The sequence below is a fragment of the Lampetra fluviatilis genome, chromosome 31, assembly GCF_964198595.1.
Source record: "Lampetra fluviatilis chromosome 31, kcLamFluv1.1, whole genome shotgun sequence".
Classification (NCBI taxonomy): Eukaryota; Metazoa; Chordata; class Hyperoartia; order Petromyzontiformes; family Petromyzontidae; genus Lampetra; species Lampetra fluviatilis.
Window position 1 is genome coordinate 9,270,592 of NC_136305.1, and position 18,637 is coordinate 9,289,228.

At 48.7% G+C, this 18,637-nt stretch overlaps 1 protein-coding gene across 1 annotated transcript; it reads left to right on the forward strand.

The window, feature by feature from the left end:
- The first annotated feature begins 1,683 nt into the window (after positions 1–1,683).
- On the forward strand, positions 1,684–12,625 carry LOC144943524 (carboxypeptidase inhibitor SmCI-like). The gene is made up of 5 exons (XM_078871053.1): positions 1,684–1,839; positions 5,367–5,558; positions 6,946–7,125; positions 9,359–9,532; positions 10,557–12,625. The coding sequence occupies exons 1-5, from the start codon at positions 1,761–1,763 to the stop codon at positions 10,664–10,666; spliced, it is 735 nt and encodes a 244-aa protein (XP_078727179.1). The 5' UTR covers positions 1,684–1,760; the 3' UTR covers positions 10,667–12,625.
- Positions 12,626–18,637: the final 6,012 nt, after the last annotated feature.

Consider the following 18,637-nt stretch of genomic DNA (forward strand, 5'->3'; position numbering starts at 1 on the left):
CATCATCAGGTGTGAAAACCACAGCAAGAAAATTGAAGAAAATTCAAATTTTCTTGCTGTTGTGTTGCAATCGAAATGTCGTGATAATTTTATTGTTTTATATTTTTATTATTGTATTGCTTCCCTTCTACGTGACTTTACCGAAAGAACGAAGAACAATAAAAGAGGTGTTAAGATGTTCAAACACCAGATAGATAGCCTTTTCAAGGAATCAAGTGCTGCATCAACCACACGTACTTGTGGTGAACATACAAACAAACACGCTCTGATAATATATGCATTGTCTTTGAAACTGATATTCCTACACCAACCAGAGACAGCCTTCTCTATGGCCTTATCTCACCAGTGTTAGACCAGATAACCAGAGGTGTGGACTCGAGTCATGTGACTTGGACTCGAGTCAGACTCGAGTCATGAATTTGATGACTTGCGACTCGACTTGGACTTGCATAACAATGACTTTGTCCCACCTATGAGATGTGGACTCGAGTCATGTGACTTGGACTCGAGTCAGACTCGAGTCATGAATTTGATGACTTGCGACTCGACTTGGACTTGCATAACAATGACTTTGTCCCACCTATGAGATGTGGACTCGAGTCATGTGACTTGGACTCGAGTCAGACTCGAGTCATGAATTTGATGACTTGCGACTCGACTTGGACTTGCATAACAATGACTTTGTCCCACCTCTGCAGATAACAACGTCAAAAGGCGAACGGTACAACGACAATGCACGTATCAGAGCATGTGTAGACAGTAGCTCGGGCAGTGCCGGATTAAGCTACTGCGGGGCCTGTAGCATATGTTATAAAGGAGTCCTAAATAAAAAACAATTTACTAAAATAAAAGCACAAATGTTTTACTTGTATAGTAAAGCAATCGAATTCTTTTCATTTGTTATACAGTCAGATAACATGACAAATCGCTAACCTTAAACACCCAGTCGTTCATAAAAGTTGAAGGCGGTATAGTACTAGAGTAATAGAGCAAGTGCAGAAGCACTGAACCGGAATTGATAGCTTGAAAGCATTTAGCGCGGGGCCCTTGAAAGTGCGGGGCCCGTAGCTACTGAGATCATAAGGCACTCAGCTCGGGTAAGAAGCTATATCATGGGACCTTTTTGGCAATAAAATAATTCGCTCCCTGCTTTGCCCCTCGCTACACACAGCTGCGCGACAGACAGGTCGCATATAAACATTTTACTGTGTATGCAAACGCGTCAGTGGCTCTGCTCAGACGAGCACAGAGAAAATGCATATGAAGAAAAAGTCAAAAATATTTCACTGCGTCAGACAGCTCTTTATGAAGATCTGTCTCGGAGATGATATGTTTAATCAACCGCAGAATATTTCACATTCGCCTGCCACCCAAACTCCAAGACATTTGTCCAAACCCATAATGACATACGCCACAAAAGTTGAACTCTCTAAGGCTTCAACAACAACAAAAAGTCGAATCAACGGTTCAACGTTTGAGTCCGATGACTCAAATATACATTTCCCACACACCCCGCATGTCATCGCAACCCCCCCCCAACACCTTCAGAAAGTTATCATCACAAAGTAAATAATGGAAAGGAAAACAGAAGCCCCGTGCCAGGGCCTCTGAGAGCCGCCGTCCGTTCTCCTCCCCTTCCGAGGCCGCGAGGTCGCGGGGTGGGGTGTGGGATATAAGCAGTCGCCACCGCGTCCCCAACCCAACCACGCAGCCCCCGTCATCCCTCGTGAAGACACCCCGCTCGCGACTCGCATCTCGCCATGGCCGCTCCGCTGCTCCGCGCCGCCGTCGCCACCCTCGCCACGCTGATGCTCGCGCGGCCCGGCCTCGGCCAGACAGGTGAACGACGGCCCCCCGCCAGCCTCGCTCTCCCCACGTGAAAGGCTCCTCGATCATTACGGGGCACCCCACCCGCTCTTTGTCACTGCGCTGCACCTTCTTTTTTCTTCTTCCTAGCGCTGTTCCCGCTGTGGCGCAGGGTCCGCTTTTCTGCATTGTCTTCTCCATTTGGCTCGGTCCAAGGCATCTTCAGGGGATGCGTTGACCGTCTTCACGTCTTCCTTTATTCGATCCATCCATCGCTTCTTCGGACGTCCGCGTGGACGGCGGCCCTCTGGCTCAATACGCATGGCAGTCTTGGCCACTGATGACTCTTCACTTCGCATCACATGGCCGTACCACCGAAGCCTTGCCTCTAGCATCTTGTCCGCAATGGGGGCCACACCAAGTCGCTTCCGAAAAGTTTCCAGTCGTGGCAGGGCGCTCGTTTGACCGCGCCTCGCCACTGTCTCTCTTTCTCTCTCTTGGCCGTTGCAATGTTTTGGTCACGGTTGGAGGCATTGAGATGCTGGCAGATGTTGTTTTGTTCGTGGATATTTTTTGGTGAGCAATTGTATATTTGTGTGTGTGTGTGTGCGTACTATTAACAGACACGTAAAAATAAACATTCTGAAGTTGTATCTGTTTGAGGTCTCCGATGGCATAACAAGCCTTTTGAAGCCATCTCTTCGTATACACAGTTGTGACCCTTAGCCTGCCTGTGAACATACAAACACTTTTGTTGATTTATTTTTTTAAATAAGTAATTGTGTATATTTTTTAACATTTGAAATTTAACAAATACATTAAACATGAAAATCTCTGATCATTTTCTGAGGTCTTCTTTAGCTTAAAAGCCCTCTCAACGCTTCTCGTCATACAAACCACATGCTTTTGATACTGCCCTGCAGTTTAGGCGATGAATGCACACAGTGTATCATCGTAATCATAAGTTCATCTTAATTAGGACGTCAGGTGAACTACAGTATCACGTATAAGTTTACACCGATATTCTATTGCAGTATATTTAAAGTATATTTACTGGTGGGTTTCATGGCTGTAAGGGCCCATGAAAAACTGCTGCGATATCGGATGAAACGCCAAATTTGAAGTGTGGTCTTGAAAATGACTTCTGGCAAGACACCTTAGAGACGAAGCGGGTGTTATGACGCTCTCTTTTGGTGTACACACTTCATTATTGGCGTTTCATCCGATATCGTAGCAGTTTTCCTAAGGACCCCTTCCAAATTGCTACTCTCTGGCAGCAGAAAAAAAACATCTATCAACATTGATGCGAATGGTGTATTTGTTTTTGCCCAGTGGAACGGGGCCAAAACTCGCATGTGGTTCAGACTGCGATATTTAAATGTTTATTTAATATCAACAGACAACGTTTTGTAAAATACCTGTTCGTACACACCAGGCGTGCAACGGTCTCAGTCCAAGTTTGAGAAATCCATCAAGAGAACCGCCGAATCCATGGCGATTATCTAAACCCCCTTACAATCCCACACGTGTGAATATAATGCGCTCGGCTGCCCACCACATACACAGAATACCAACTATAGATCATTGAGAGGGTATCGTGAGGGAGGGGGGAGGACTTTAGGAGAGTGACTGGAAATCTGGAATGTATTTTGCATGTCAGAGCTAAATCAACTTCTTCGCAACACAAGTTATATTGTTGCATACTTTTTTAACGTGAATAACAAGAGACAATGTTTGGATACACTATCCCAGCAGCTCCCTGCAAAATTGCACGCATGCATTCTATTCATGCCTACTGATACAAGCATTGCAACAAAATATCTCCTCTGCCACTTTAATTGAACTAGCAGGGCCATTATTCATTCATTTTGCCCGAACATCATTTGTGTTGGGTCTCACTAACTCGCGCAGTCTCACGAAGCCCCTACAGAGCCCCATTCAGTTATTCTACAAAAAGCTACGCTAAGTGTTTCAAATGTGTAATTGGTGAAAAAGCCTTTTGCAAAAGAAAAATATTCCTGTGGGCTGAAAACAAATATATTCAACAACATGCAAAGGGTGCGCAGCATTTCATGTACAAATGCTCTGAGCCTTATCCAACCCACCAGCTCAAAAATACTGAAAGCATGAACATGTTTGTTATTAATGCCACCAACTCAAACGGGAAAGAAAAAGCGGCCATCTCAGCAGGCAGCTGGGATGGCCTCATCTGGGATGACAGCTGGGAGGACACATCCCAGCTGCCTGCTTGGATGGAAGTTCGATACGTAGGCTTTCGCGACCAATATTATTCACAATAAAGGTTTTTTTTTTTTGCCTTTTTTAAAGGAGCGCTGAGTTAGATCGTGTAAATATAAATGTGTTGTTAACCCACCTCCACCCGACAAGTCCATTAGTAAGGTTAATCACGTAAACAAAACGTGCAAATTAGTTACTACTTCAGCACACTGGTGTGTGGGTGAATAGACCCACTACATGTAGACGTTTCGCTGGTGATTACAACCAGCTTCATCAAGAAATGTTCACCTTCGATTAGCACGGTTGGTTTACGTACGGCGCAAAAGAAGTTCCAAATACATACATGTAAAAAACAGTACGTTTGCTTCACTGCTGCCCGTGTGTTGTGGTCTATGCAGCATGAATGGAAGGACAGCTTGGTTTTCCTTCTTAGAAAGACTCAGTTTTTTTTACGACGTCTGCCACGTCTGTTTTGCAACGGCGAGGTCAACTCGCTCAGCGGCGCAGAAGATCCGTAGCACCGTACACGGTGTCCCTACCCCTCCATCAACCCCCTGCCTCGATCGAGCCTTAGTCGTCCTCACCCAACCGGGATTTCTGTGCGAGATTTTACTCGTCACTCTCGCACACTCCCGGCACGCTGTCTGGGAATCGGAAAAAAGCCTTTGGGTTTTTAAGATCGATGTCTTTTGCGTAAATCCATGGACGCTTTAACGGTTTCAATTATATTTTGCCAATTGCGGCCATGCGTCATGTGTTTATTTATTTTTAAATATGTATGATATTTTATGTACTTTTCATGTATATGTTATTTTCGCTGAGGATATTCAACATAAAATAAAAACGATGAACAGTAGGACGCATGTAAAGTATAGAATTGTTCATTGTGGATTAATTGAACTGCATACTTCAGGAAAACTACAGTTCACAAAAAAATGAGTTCCTTGGATAACTCTATTATGCACTAAACATATCAGGGGTGGGAGCGGTGGTGCAGTGGTGAGCACATTGCTCAATGAACATGGCAACCCGAGTTCGATTTCGGGCGATGGCGAACAAAAGTGGTGAGCGATATTTGAACCAGATAAACCAACCTCGCTTCCTAGACAGGCGATATCTGGGTGATGCGACCACGAGCCAAGTCCTGGAGCCCTCTTTCCATACCACCTCTCTCTCTATTCATCAACATTTTGCTCTCACCTCCTTGCCACATTATCCACAACTCCGTCCACACTCCCTCACGCTCACCTTCACACCCCTTCTCCCGTTGCCCCCTCCACCCTCTCCGCTGCACCGTTGGCCTCGCGGGGTGCGGTGTGCAGGGGTGGGTGCAGAGTCTCGCTCGAGCTGCATGATGGATTTGGACCCGGGGCCGTGCCGCGCCTATCTGCCGCGCGTCTTCTACAACCGCTACACGCAGCGCTGCGAGCCCTTCCACTACGGCGGCTGCTTCGGCAATGGCAACAACTTCGAGAGCCTGGCCGAGTGCAACGCCCAGTGCGCCTGGATCCCCGGTGAGAGCCCTCGGCACTGGCGCACCGGCGATCCAGTGGCTCGGCTGGGGCAGAGCGAGCGGCTCGCGAGCGGAAGGTTGCAAGTTCAAGTCCCAATTTTGGGCGTTGAGAGTCAAACTCCATCGTCTGATCAAAATACTGAAAGCGTGGTAATTGTTTTGTGGCGAGATGTTAACTACCTCACCTGGTATACAGGAGGTCGTGGGTTCGATCCCGACCCTCACGTCTCTATATTTGGAGTTTGCATGTTCTCCCCGTGGTCGCGTGGATTTTTCTCCAATTTTTCCCTCCACATTTATAATGACACAATTAGAGTATTTGGCTGCTATAAATTCCCATATGATAAACCACTTAATTAGGCTAGCATTTGTGATGGCCAGGCCGCTTCTGAAAAAGAGCTACATAGCTCAGTTGGGCCTTACCTGGCAAAATAAACAATAGGCTTGAAGTAGGTTAAATTTGGGCCACCGACTCAAACGGTTGAGGAAATGTGGCCATCCCAGGGGGCAGCAGTGAAAGAGCATGTTTGCTTCACTGCTGCACGTTTGTTGTGGTCTAGGAAGCACGAATGGAAGGAGACCTTGGTCTTCCTTTTTTGAAAACTCGTTTTTTCATGATGTCCCTGCCACATCTATTTCGGAATGCCGAGTTCAACTCGCTCAGCGGCGCAGAAGATCCATAGCATTTTGGGGTTGAGTCAACCTCACCAACCCCCTCTGGGGGTCGATAAAATTAGTACCACTTGCAGGGAATTCAAAAGTGTTTGTCCTCTGGGCAGACTCGCCCCTGCAATAGGAATGTTGTATTTCCACCAATGGCCAAGAGCTATGAGTACTGCCTCAGTGCTCATTTGAGCAGGACATCACTTTGTCTTTGACCACAGATTACAATTGAGGAGGAAACAAACTGATACCAACTCTCCCATGGCTTTTCCAGATTCGGATAATGACGTTAAGGATCCCGTGAAGTTGTTTGCAAGAGTAGGTCCAGAATGTGCCGGCGTCAAGGTCCGAATTTACCAAATAAGAAAACAATTACCCGCAAATGACCTAATTGCGATTATACATAGCAACCATCACCGCCAACTGCAAACAACTTGGCAAGACCCTCTTGATAGAGAGTCATGAGACTCGGTGAGGCTTTCCTGGCTAAACACGCAAATAAAATAATCAAAGTAATAACTCTGACATTCCACAGCCTGCACCGCACGGACCCACACAGCAGCGCCGCACGCAATCCTTTGTTGTCCTTCCACCCTGCAGAGTTGGCTTTGTACGGTGCCAAAGATACCATCGCTCACGGCGCTTAGCACGACCACGGTGACAGCATTGGGCATAAACACGCGCGTGGCGTACGAGCTCGTGACTCGCGTCTTTCTGCCCCCTAGTTGCGCCGAAGGCGTGCCGCCTGGAGATGGAGGTGGGCGTGTGCCGAGCCCTCCTCCGCCGCTACTTCTTCAACATGACCTCGGGCTCCTGCGAGGAGTTTGGCTACGGAGGTTGCCAGGGCAACCTCAACAATTTCAAGGACGCAGCATCTTGCTACCAGCACTGCGTCCATCGCCCAGGTCGGTGCCGTCCTCGCGCCAATTGCGTTCGTCGTCGGCGTCCGCGTCATCACTTGCTTTTACAGTTGTAGGCAGCCTGTGCCAGAGGTCGCAAACGGGTTTTGATTCCTTACCCCTACCCGGCCGCCTACCAGGGTCGCAAATGGGTACCCGTACCCGTACCCGGCCGGGTACGGGTAGCCGGGTATCGGGTAGGGTACGGGTATCGGGTACCCGGTTGCGACCTCTGGCCTGTGCACGCCCACGGTTGACTATGTACGGTGCGAAAGAAGTTCAACATGCAATGCATGCAGAGGTCAGAGCGTTGAGATGGCAGCACTGAGATTCTGGGTTCGAATCCAGGTTCTCAAGTGCAGTGAGTTGATGATCTTAACCCCTGGTCAGAGATCACTTGAAGGGATCTCAGAAGTAGCTCTTTCATACGCGCTTCCACGGGCAGTTCTCTGAAACAGAAAGGTGAACTGCTCTGCGAGAGTTCATCATCTGAAATGGGTGATACCAATCGAAGAATGGAGATAAAATCTGAGAAGACTGTCTTGGATTAATACACGGCCTCCACGGAGGGTTGGGGGGGGGTGCGTGACGTCAGCAGGCACACTGCGTGACGCTGCCGCATGCGGGTGACATCACAGATGTGACGTCACCGCTCACTTGCCGTGCAAAATATATCCAATATTGCGCCACCCCCCCCCCCCCCAAATACAAAAGTCTATTTTTATACTTTTTGCATTGTGTACAGTCTGGAAGCTACCCACATGCCAAATTTCAAGTTTGTTGCATGTTGGGAAGTATGCTACACATTTCGAACAGACACACATATTCACAAATTTCCCTCATATATATAAGAGACATTTCCTTGTTTGTATCCAGAAAAGCCTCACAGATGCCCAATATTGTTTCAGAAGGGTCTTCCATAGGTGTCGGCAAATCCCTTTGTTTTGAGTATTTTCACTTGGGGGGAAACCACAGTGCTTTGAGAAAACCTATCAAGGCCGTAGCCATGGAGTCAACATTGGGGGGACCAAATCTTCCAGGGGGTCTGGGGGTCCCCCCCCCCCCAGAAAAAAACTCTAAATTTGAAAACGAATTTCCTGCCTAAAATATAAAAAAATCACTAACACATGGGATTGACTTTTTATTTTTTTGAATAATGTCTAATAGTGTATTGTATTACATTGCTCTATTTTTTCTTTTTTACCTTTTCGTGTTTCATTGCATGTAATGGCAGAGATTAGGGATTAATAAAGTACAACCATAACCGCATTCATATGAACAGAAATCTATTTTATAGCAATATTTTGGGGGGGACATTTTTAGCATATTTTAATATTGTGGGCAATGTGTCCTCCCCAATATATATTATAATTACGACCTTGAAACCTAGACACACAAGGCAACAGCGCTCGATGGTGTGTAGAGACCGATTGGGAATATATTTCCTGTACTGCCGTCTCATGGCCACCTCACAGCTCGGCGGAAGCGTCACAACACATTGTGAAATCTGCTGCATCCACCAACTCTGCCTCCAAAGAGCCGGTTTGCAGGTGCGCGTTACCGCGTCTCTCATACAGCGGCATCATGTTATGAAACGCACCAGATGTGTGATGGTGATGATGCTGATAATAATAAACCAGGCCTGCTCTTCTGGGAACATCTGTGCCGTTCAGTGTTTCCATCTGGTAGATGAGGCTCTAAATGGAGCCACTGCCAAACCACCTGAGCACGTGACCTGACACCAAGAATAGATCTCATGTGTGCAGGTGTGTTGCCTCCCAACCGAGAGTCGCTTTGCATACACACCTGCACGCAAGTCAGCGTTAGAGGACACGAGAGCAGCACCGGGAACTCCAGAAACTAAGAAAACGGCCCAAAACAAGCAACAGCAACAACAACAAGGCCGCGTGGTGCAATGGGGAGAGCAAGAGCGAGCAGTTTGGGTTACGAGCACGCCAGTCGATCGAAGGCGATAGCCGTAATCTCCAGCCTCGAACCATAACCGACCAGTCAACCAGCCACGAGTAGCACCAGTCCTCACACTGACCGCTAAACCAACTAGCCAACCAATCACAAGTACCAGGTCCTTCTACTCTGCTAACCCCACCTCTCACGCTTCAATATGCCCACTGTTTCGTTCACTTTTCAGTTTTGGCGTTCGCTCGCACCGCCCGCCGCCCTGACGTGCTTCGAATGCTGTCTCCCCCTGTCCTCTCTACCTCCCTTCCTGCGTGTGCAGTGCTCCCCCGGATCTGCCTGATGAAAGCCGACCCTGGCGAGTGCAGCGGCGTCATCCCGCGCTTCCGCTACAACCCGCAGACGAGTAGCTGCGAGAGCTTCACCTATGGTGGCTGCGGCGGCAACGACAACAACTTCGGCAGCGAGCGCAGTTGCATGAGCGTCTGCGGCCAGGGTCAGTGCTGCTCGGTTGCCGCCCTCTCTCTCTCTCGCTCTCATTTTTCCCAGCAGAAGCCTCCTTTGTTTTGTAGCTGTCCTGGGAGATCTGCAAAGTCTTCCTGGGACATTACGAGTCTATACACCCCAGTGTTTAAATCAGCCGGAACAGTCAAGAACGCTGACCCTGGGAATTGTTTCAGCAAGAGCGTCCATCTCGCCTTATTTTTTACCATAAAACCAGGTAATATTGTCACAGGAATACAAGGTACAGTAATGTATGATTATTACGGATAGACGTACCTTATACTCTAGTGGTAATGCCTTACACCGATAATCCCTACTCCAAGCCAATTTCGCAGCATTCTGGAAAATAGAGTGGGGAAATGAATAATAATGCTTTCATTTTCTAAAGCATTATTCATGCCAAAAGCATCCCACAACGCTGTACATTTATTACATATATAAGGATTAAATCCCATGTAATCGGTTGGTTACGTACAGCGCTAAGAAGCCCAACACACACACACGTACAAACCAAGCAAATGAAAACCTTACTTCTGAGAAAAAATTATAATAAACTAATTAAGAAATAGCACCAAAACCAAAAGCACAGAATTCACCAACGCAGTTACACGTAGCTTATCCCCTCTCACAGACACCTTGTGAGATATTACTTTTTCCCCTTCTAAGTCCCATTACTTTGTGCCTTAGAAGTGGCAGCCCTAGACATGGAGTCTTGGCTCAGGAGGGTGGGGCGGTCGGGGGGGGGGGCATTTTTCTTCATCTGTACGCGTCACCGCGTTCCGCGAGGGAGTTCGCTTGTTGTGTATTTATAGGCTGAACATTATTTTGTTCGCGAGGGGTCACGGGATCAACAAAAAAACATAATTTTTTACAGTAGGTGCTGCCCCTGATAGTTCAAGGCAGATGAGGCGGTGTTGCAATTCCCAAAATGCCAGAATTTTTTTACATCAAATCATGTGGCGTTGCGGGTCAATGGAAATCAACTTTAATTAAAAAAAACACGTGTTGTTTTTCAGCTGTCATTCCGGCGTCTACAAGTGATCAGTACCTGAGCCCGTCTCGTCGTGTCTTCGTGGCCAGGAGGAGGCAAGGAAAGACCTTCAAGCACAAAATTATTCGCCAATGAACGATGCACACGACACAACCAAATGAGGCCACAGGTCTCTGATGTGTTTCCGTGTCATACCGTGTTTTTTTTGGCATTATGTCCGACGTTTGGCTCCACGTGCTGGAAGCTTCATCAGGAACTCAATGAAAAGCTTCCGGTATGTAGAGAAAAACGCCGGACATTGTGCCGAACGACTCCCAAAAACATCGGTGAGCCATGTAGTACAACCGTGAAAACCTACGCAGTGGTAATGCCAGGGTTGCTGTCAGAAGGGGTAAGGATTTGCCGTGGCTTCAATGCAGCATTTCAACTTTAGTTTATTACTGGATTGGTTTATAACTTTTTTAGAATTGTAAATAGTTTGTTAAAGATGGTTAAATTATTGCCTTTTAGAAAACACCTCAAAAGTGAAAAGGAAAGGCAGTATTATCTGGACCAAAATATTTAGTATCTAATTCTGAATCATTAAATTCTGAAGTCACTGTCCAATTTAAATTCAACGCCAGATGTATAAAGTCAATGATTTATACAGATCATGTTTCACTGCATCGTCAGTTTGTGATCTCTCTGGGTGGTGTTGGGTGGATGCTATGAGCCCCTGGCAACCGAAATGTGGTGAGATCTGTCCGTCGTAAGTGATAATTTCGTCGGAATCATCACGAGCCATGGAAACGGGCGTGGTCATCAGACACAGTGCCAACCTCCACACGGCACCACGAAGACGCGCTCCACTGCTCAAATCACGAGGCATGCTTCAAGAAATTTAAATCATAGTCGTTCGTATTCATTCACAGTCCTTTGTCAATGGACTACTGGATGTAGTCCCCCGCCCAATGCCGTGCTGGTCGTGTATGTTGAACTTCTTTCGCACCGTACGTAGCCAACCGTTCTATACTTCACTCTCGTAAGTGCAGATTCGTTAAGGGGGGGGGGGGGCAGAACCGATTTGGCTACAATCGCCACTGACTTTTGCCGTGGCAATAAATTGAACTCGGTCGCATTGCCCCACCCGTTTTCGGCAATGTGCTTATAAAAACGATTAATAACAGCCATCAGTACATCTCTCCACATGAAAACAAAAATACGATTTACTCCACCAGCGTATGGGCTTTCCAGATAAATATTATTTCGTGCCATTTGTTTCAACAAGAAAGCTCTGGACTGGTTTTGACCTTTTTGGGTCTCATCAGTCGGGTCAGGCTTGTTAAACAAATACTGCTGGGTAGCCAGCTGATACTCTCACAGGGTACTCCATGTACACAACAAGACCCTGTTCAACTCCTAAAGGAGTTTTCTATATATAACTAAAAGTAACCTTCTTGGTTCTTTCGGTAAAGACACGTAGAAGGGAAATAATAAAGTAATAAAAATAAAACATAATACAATAATTCTCACGACGTTTCGGCCACAACGCAAGCAGCCGTCCTCAAGTGAAGAACAGGTCTGTCGGGGAGACGCTGTCTTGCGTTGTGGCCGAAACGTCGTGAGAATTATTTTATTATGTTTTATTTTTATTTTTTTATTATTTCCCTTCTACGTGACTTTACCGAAAGAACCAATAAGATGAATCCCTGCAGTCACGAAAGCTTTAAATCGAAAAACTAAAAGTAACTCGTGTTATTCATTAGAATTGTGGATGCCAGTGCATTACCCATAATGCACCACATTAGATGGGTCTTGAGACATTTCCAAGTCCACCGCTGTGCAAACCTCCAGAAGTGCTGCAATTGTGAGGTGTGCTGACTAAACCAGAGACAGTCTCCCTTGCATATGGCTGGGTGAATGGCAACCCATACGTTTATGTCCACATTAGATGACCCAAACGGCAGTGCATGTGCCGATAGCGTAGACGTCAGTCATCCCACACAAGGAGGCACGTTGTGAAACTCGCCAAACAGCCGAATCGACGTGAACGTGCCTAATCTCAGATATTAAAAGATAATCAACCTTGAGGCCGGTTAGTAAATGCGTGGGAGACTGCCTCTTGTCGGCTTGGGCTGCGAGGTAGCCAAGAGAAGGCAGGAGAGCAATGGAGTCTTCGCATCTATCTGCGGAACTTTAAGTGTACCTCATCGTGTGCGTGGGGTTTATCCAAGCAACTCTGAATTCGTCCCACACGCAATCTGTTCATTAATGAAATTGGCTTTGAACTGCAATCGCAGTAACCCCGTGAGTCAAAAACTCCTGAGGCTCAGTGAGGCAGTCCCCTGCGAAAATATAGAACATGACTTTTATGAATCAAGAACCCGAGGGTTGTCACATAACAGATTATAGTACATTGTCATCTCGATGCCGTTAAACATATTTTTACGCGTCCTCCATCTTTATATAGAATTTTTCGTTTTCCAAAAATAACAAAATTGCACAGAAAAAATAAATATATGTATTGTTGTATACAGTAGTGTGACCTAGTATTTTTTTATGAACAAAAGATGTGTTCTGTTGGAATTTTGATTACAGCTTCTCAATATGCTAATGGAAATTCAGTCTTTGTTTGAATTTGTCGAAAAGAAAAGCAACTCATTCACAAGTGACACAAAGAATTGCGGGATTCTCTTTCACGGGAAGCTTTTTTTCTACATTTTACTTTGGCAGACAGTGCAGCTGTTAACATTCATATAACGCCGTAGATAGTTAATTAGTTTTGTTTTCATTTCATGACAAACCGAGGTTTCAAGCGTGTTTTGTTCGCGCCAATGTTATTAAGCTGGATAAGCCTCTCCTCGGGCTCCCGGCCGCACCGAGGCTCAACTGTGGTGCAGTCGTGCCACCTGCTGTACACAGCCAATTCGCGTCGCTGTGGAGCGGGCAGGCGATGCAACTGCTCAGAGACCCCACGAGCCAGAGTGGTGGTGGTGGGGGGGTCAGGCGCTTCACTGCACCAGGGGCCCACATCCACCCACCACAACCCACTAATTATCTCGCCCCCATAACAAATGCATTACTTCACCATATCCTGTGTTGCTTGAAAGCTACAGCACTTCATCACATGGAGGCTCAGGATGTAAGGACGATTCATGAATTACTACCGATTCTCAATTTACGATTTTTTTTTATATATTCAGTGAAACGACTGTAATGGGTTTCACGTCAGCTCGCGTTGACGGCTGCAGCCACTGGTGGACCGCTTACGTTCACTGCAGTACTAAAACGAAAAAGTATTCCATTCACATCGTAACCAACTGAATTGTAAGAATTAATCGGACCGCCGGGGAGGTGAATCGTGACAGCTCAATGGAGACCGGGGGAAAATTCCGGGAGCCGGTCCGATTGTTCGTCAAATTAGCGCCGATAACCCAACAATTCGCGGCCACCCTCAATTGTGCATGACCCACTGCCGGGGGCTCACTGACTCGCTCCCACCGCGCCCTCGTCTCAGGAGCAACGTGCAGCGCGTTTCAATGAACGGGTTGTTGATCGCCGATCGCTTCAGAGCCGCCGGCGGGTGGTTGCGGGCCGCGTCCGACCCGAGGCTCGTGACCACGTGGGGCTGCCCACCCCGACAAACGGCCGCACAGCAGCGATTATCGGTCACCGCCAAAGCATCGTACAGCAACACTGAGTGAGTGCGATAGGGGAATGTGTGGTCACCTGGGGAGCGGCGGTGCAGCGGTTATCGCGCCGCGCTCACGGCCACCAACACTAGTGACGATTATTTTAACCGCTCCTGGGCCTCCCCTAGGTCGACTCAGCCTCAAATGAGTAGCGGGTGAATTGTGTAAAAAAACATCGCCACTGGGGAGACAAAGGCGGCCGGGCGTGGTGCTGGCCACTCACCTCATCGAGTGCCGTGCCGGCCTTCATCGGTGATCGCTTACAGCACTTGCTCCAAATCTGTTAAGGCTATACAGGGGATCTTTGTATTTGCCTCTATTTGCCTGCCAAAGGTATTTAAAAGTCCTATTCAGCCCTCAGCATGGAAAAGGTGGTATGCATCCGTCAGGTCATCCTGGTTATTACTGCAGGTGTTTTAACCATTAAATACGCGCCGCCTGCTTCACAGCAGACGCTAAAGATCCTGTGATGTCCATTGATGTCATTGTGCGCTGGCGTAATGGTCCAAATTTACCTAATTATAAAATGTAATTGCTGAAAATTATTCAATTGGCATTACACGTGACAACATCCTGCGAAACTACTGCAGACTGCGTGAAACATAGCACATTGGGCTACAGCAACAGCGCAAATGCTAAATGTACTAAATAAAAAAACATTGATGTTTGCACCTTTCCCATAAAAAAATAAAACACCTGACACACACACACCGGTCAAACATCAAATCACTCACAAGATCCATTCGTTTAACACGTAGGCGGTCAAACATCAAATCACTCACAAGATCCATTCGTTTAACACGTAGGCTTCCGCGACCAATTTCCATCATAGTGCAGTGACGAATTGGCACGTTCTGTTTACGTGACAACCCTTACTAGTTGGCTGTGTCGGGTGGTGGCGGGTTTTACGCGATCTAAACCCCCCCTCCCCCCAAAACGTCTTATGAAAGATCCATTCGCTTGTGATTCTGATACGAGCGGAGGGGATTGATCCATATTCTTAGGTTTTTTCGGTAAAGTCATATAGGTAAAAAAATAAAATTAAAATTATTAAAAGTAAAATAAAATTAAAATTAAATAAAAATCACGACATTTCGGAGGCAACACAAGCTTCCGTCTTCAGGTGGAACCGTCACAGCACTTGATACAGCAAGCGTGATACAGCAAGCGTGCTGTGACGGTTCCACCTGAAGACGGAAGCTTGTGTTGCCTCCGAAACGTCGTGATTTTTATTTTATTTTACTTTTATTAATTTTAATTTTTTACCTACGTGACTTTACCGAAAAAACCTAAGAATATGAATCATTGCAGTAACGAAAGCTTCAAATCTGGGATTGATCCAGTTTAAGGAGTCGGAGCATGCTCGCGTGGAGCCCGGTGCCAAGTTCACGGACCTCACACTCGTGACCCTCTGGCCGGGCTGTGAACTCACCGCAGAGTTGGGCGCAATTCGTTGCGTCAACCCACATCAAGACTCTGTGTAGCGAGAGACGCCGCTAGCCCCGACGTTTGCTCGTGGTGTGTCTCTCTCGGCGTCAACAACGTACGCGTCCACTTCTTCCTGAGGCTTTGCGAAAGTTATGTAACTCTCGACCATCCCGATTGCAGCCGCGGCAAATGGCACGACATTTTCTTTTTTTAAACGACCGTACTCGAAGTCTATTCCGAAGCTTCCGTTACTTCTCGTGCCACAAAACAGCCTTCAAAACTCCGTCACTTGAGCCCGCAGCACCGGGGCTCCCAGTGGCTGTTCCTGACCTTCGCTTGAACCCGGGTCCGGAGGCATTCCGCGGGCTTTACTGCAGCGATCTAAACACAGCATCGCCACGCTGGGCCATGGACATACACCCAGACGCGAGTTTACTGTAAGTGAGGCGGAGGGCCATGGGATCCCCCTTAACACGCCCCCCACCTCCTCCCCCTAATCCGAAAGGGACTCAACTTTTCAAGTTATCGAGGCAGCCAAGATACATCACAACCATTGCCATTGATGCCATCGTACCTTCCTCCTGCCAGATCCCACCCATGGAGTTTATAACAAGGGTGTGGATATTGGTGGACGTGTGTGTCTCCCGCCATCACACTACCAGATGCACCCATCTCTCGTGCTCCCTGTTCTCAAAATGAATTGATACATTTTTAGACTGTCTCTGTGTGTGTGTGTGGTGTCCAGTGGTGGTGTAAGCGGTGAGTGCGATTCCCGCTCACGACCAATACCATCGACGATTATCTGAACCGGTCCTGGGCCTCCCCTAGGTCGACTCATCCTCAAAGGAGTACCTAGTGCGACGTGTAAAAACATTGCCACTTGGGAGACAAAGACGGCCGGGCGTGGTGCTGGACACCCACCCCCTCGTGTGCCGTGCCGGCTTTCATAGGTGATCGCTTACAGCACTTGCCCCAACAGTCTGTTAATGCTTTACGGAGGATCTTTGTCTTTGATGTCCAGTGAAAGTAGCGTTAATAGCGTGGTATGCAGGTCTCGTTGGTGTGATGTGGCCGCATATGATGCGCACATTAATGTGGACCAAAACAACACGAGCGTCAATGTTACGTTGCCACGAACGTTTCTACCCCTGCCTTCCAAGATCTGTTCTGAACAGTCTCACCCCACTGGTGGAGTTGTTCACTGTGACTGTGGATATGGGGGGGGTGCCTCCCTACATACGATTTGGTGCCGCAGACCAACGGGACGCGTCCTGGAATCACCTCTGCCTCAACCGCACGTGCAGCCCAAGTAGCTGCATCGCTGCCAGAGCCATGATTTATCAAACGCAGTGAATGCAATATTACTCAAAAATCGCATGGCTCTTTTGATTCTTCTTCCAGTTCTCACGTTGACATAAAACGGCGGCGAGAGAAGATTTCTGTCTCTTTGTGGACTATGTCCACACCCAGCGCTGGCCGGCAGCGCGGACATGCACAGGACGCACGACTGCATCCCTGTCACTGCCGCCACACACAAACACATAGAGCCCTCAACAGACTGCTTCATGGGGGCAAGTGCTGTCAGCAAGCACCCGGAGAACGACAGCACGGCACACGAGTGGGTGGTGTGTTCAGCCACACTTCGGAAAATCACCACTTGTGTGTTCCATCGCCCTCCCTGAGTCTTTGAAGATCAACGTGTGCTCCATTAAGATCGATCTTGGCGGGGCCATCGGATTATTTGTCAGTGATTACCTTACCAATTATCCGACATATTAAATGACATAAAAATAATAGATACGGGGGGACCTCCCACCGCTGTTCCCACGTGCGCCGCAGGACGGGAGGTGATGGGCCGGGCTTATAGAGGGGGTTTGCCCCCCCCCCACTTCGGGAGACAGGATATGAGGACGGCCACCGTTTTCAAATGTGTCTGCGTTATCGATTACAAGAAAAGCAACCAATTACACGTTTTTTTTAATCAATTAATCGACTTAATTGTCGTAATTTGGCTCTCCAGTGCTTCATTGTGGAGGTTGGGGTGGGGGGGGGGAAGGAGGACAGGGGGGGGGGGGCAATGAACGAACGCTCGACGAGGACTCACGGCGACCCGTGCCGACTTGGTCTGCCAGCGCGCGCTGCCTGTGGAGCCGTGGAGCTGTGGAGCCGTGGAGCTGTGGAGCCGTGGAGCCGTGGAGCCGTGGAGCCGTGGAGCCGTGGAGCCGTGGAGCCGTGGAACTGTGGAGCCGTGGAGCTGGCAGCGCGCGCTGGGCAAAGAGAGAGCGCCGCTGGCTTCCCCCGGCAGCATCGCTCGACGCGCGGCCGCCACCACCCCCACACCACCACCACCACCACTCCAACACCACCACCACCCACCACCACCACTACTCCACCACCGCCATCACCCGCACAACCACCACCATCACCCGCACAACCACCACCACCACCACCCCCCACCACCACCACCACCACCCCACCACCACCACCCCCCCACCACCACCCCCCACCACCACCACCCCACCACCACCACCCCCCACCACCACCACCACCACTCCACCACCACCACCACCCCCCACCACCACCACCACCAACACCCGCACAACCACCACCCCCCCACCACCACCCCCACCACCACCACCCCCCACCACCACCACCCCACCACCACCACCACCCAACCACCACCCCACCACCACCACCCCCCACCACTACCACCACCCCACCATCACCACCACCACCCCACCACCACCACCACCACCACCACCCCACCACCACCATCACCCGCACAACCACCACCCCCCCACCACCACCCCCACCACCACCACCCCCCCCCACCACCACCCCACCACCACCACCACTCCACCACCACCACCACCCCCCACCACCACCACCAACACCCGCACAACCACCACCCCCCCACCACCACCCCCACCACCACCACCCCCCACCACCACCACCCCACCACCACCCCACCACCACCACCCCCCCCACCACCACCACCACCACCCCA

What these genes read in the sequence shown, in the direction of transcription:
- LOC144943524 (XM_078871053.1), top strand. Translation starts at nt 1,761, where the DNA reads ATGGCCGCTCCGCTGCTCCGCGCCGCCGTCGCCACCCTCGCCACGCTG. An exon ending in CCAGTGCGCCTGGATCCCCG is followed by an intron (nt 5,559 to 6,945) that starts GTGAGAGCCCTC and finishes TCTGCCCCCTAG; the next exon opens with TTGCGCCGAAGGCGTGCCGC. An exon ending in CATGAGCGTCTGCGGCCAGG is followed by an intron (nt 9,533 to 10,556) that starts GTCAGTGCTGCT and finishes GTTGTTTTTCAG; the next exon opens with CTGTCATTCCGGCGTCTACA.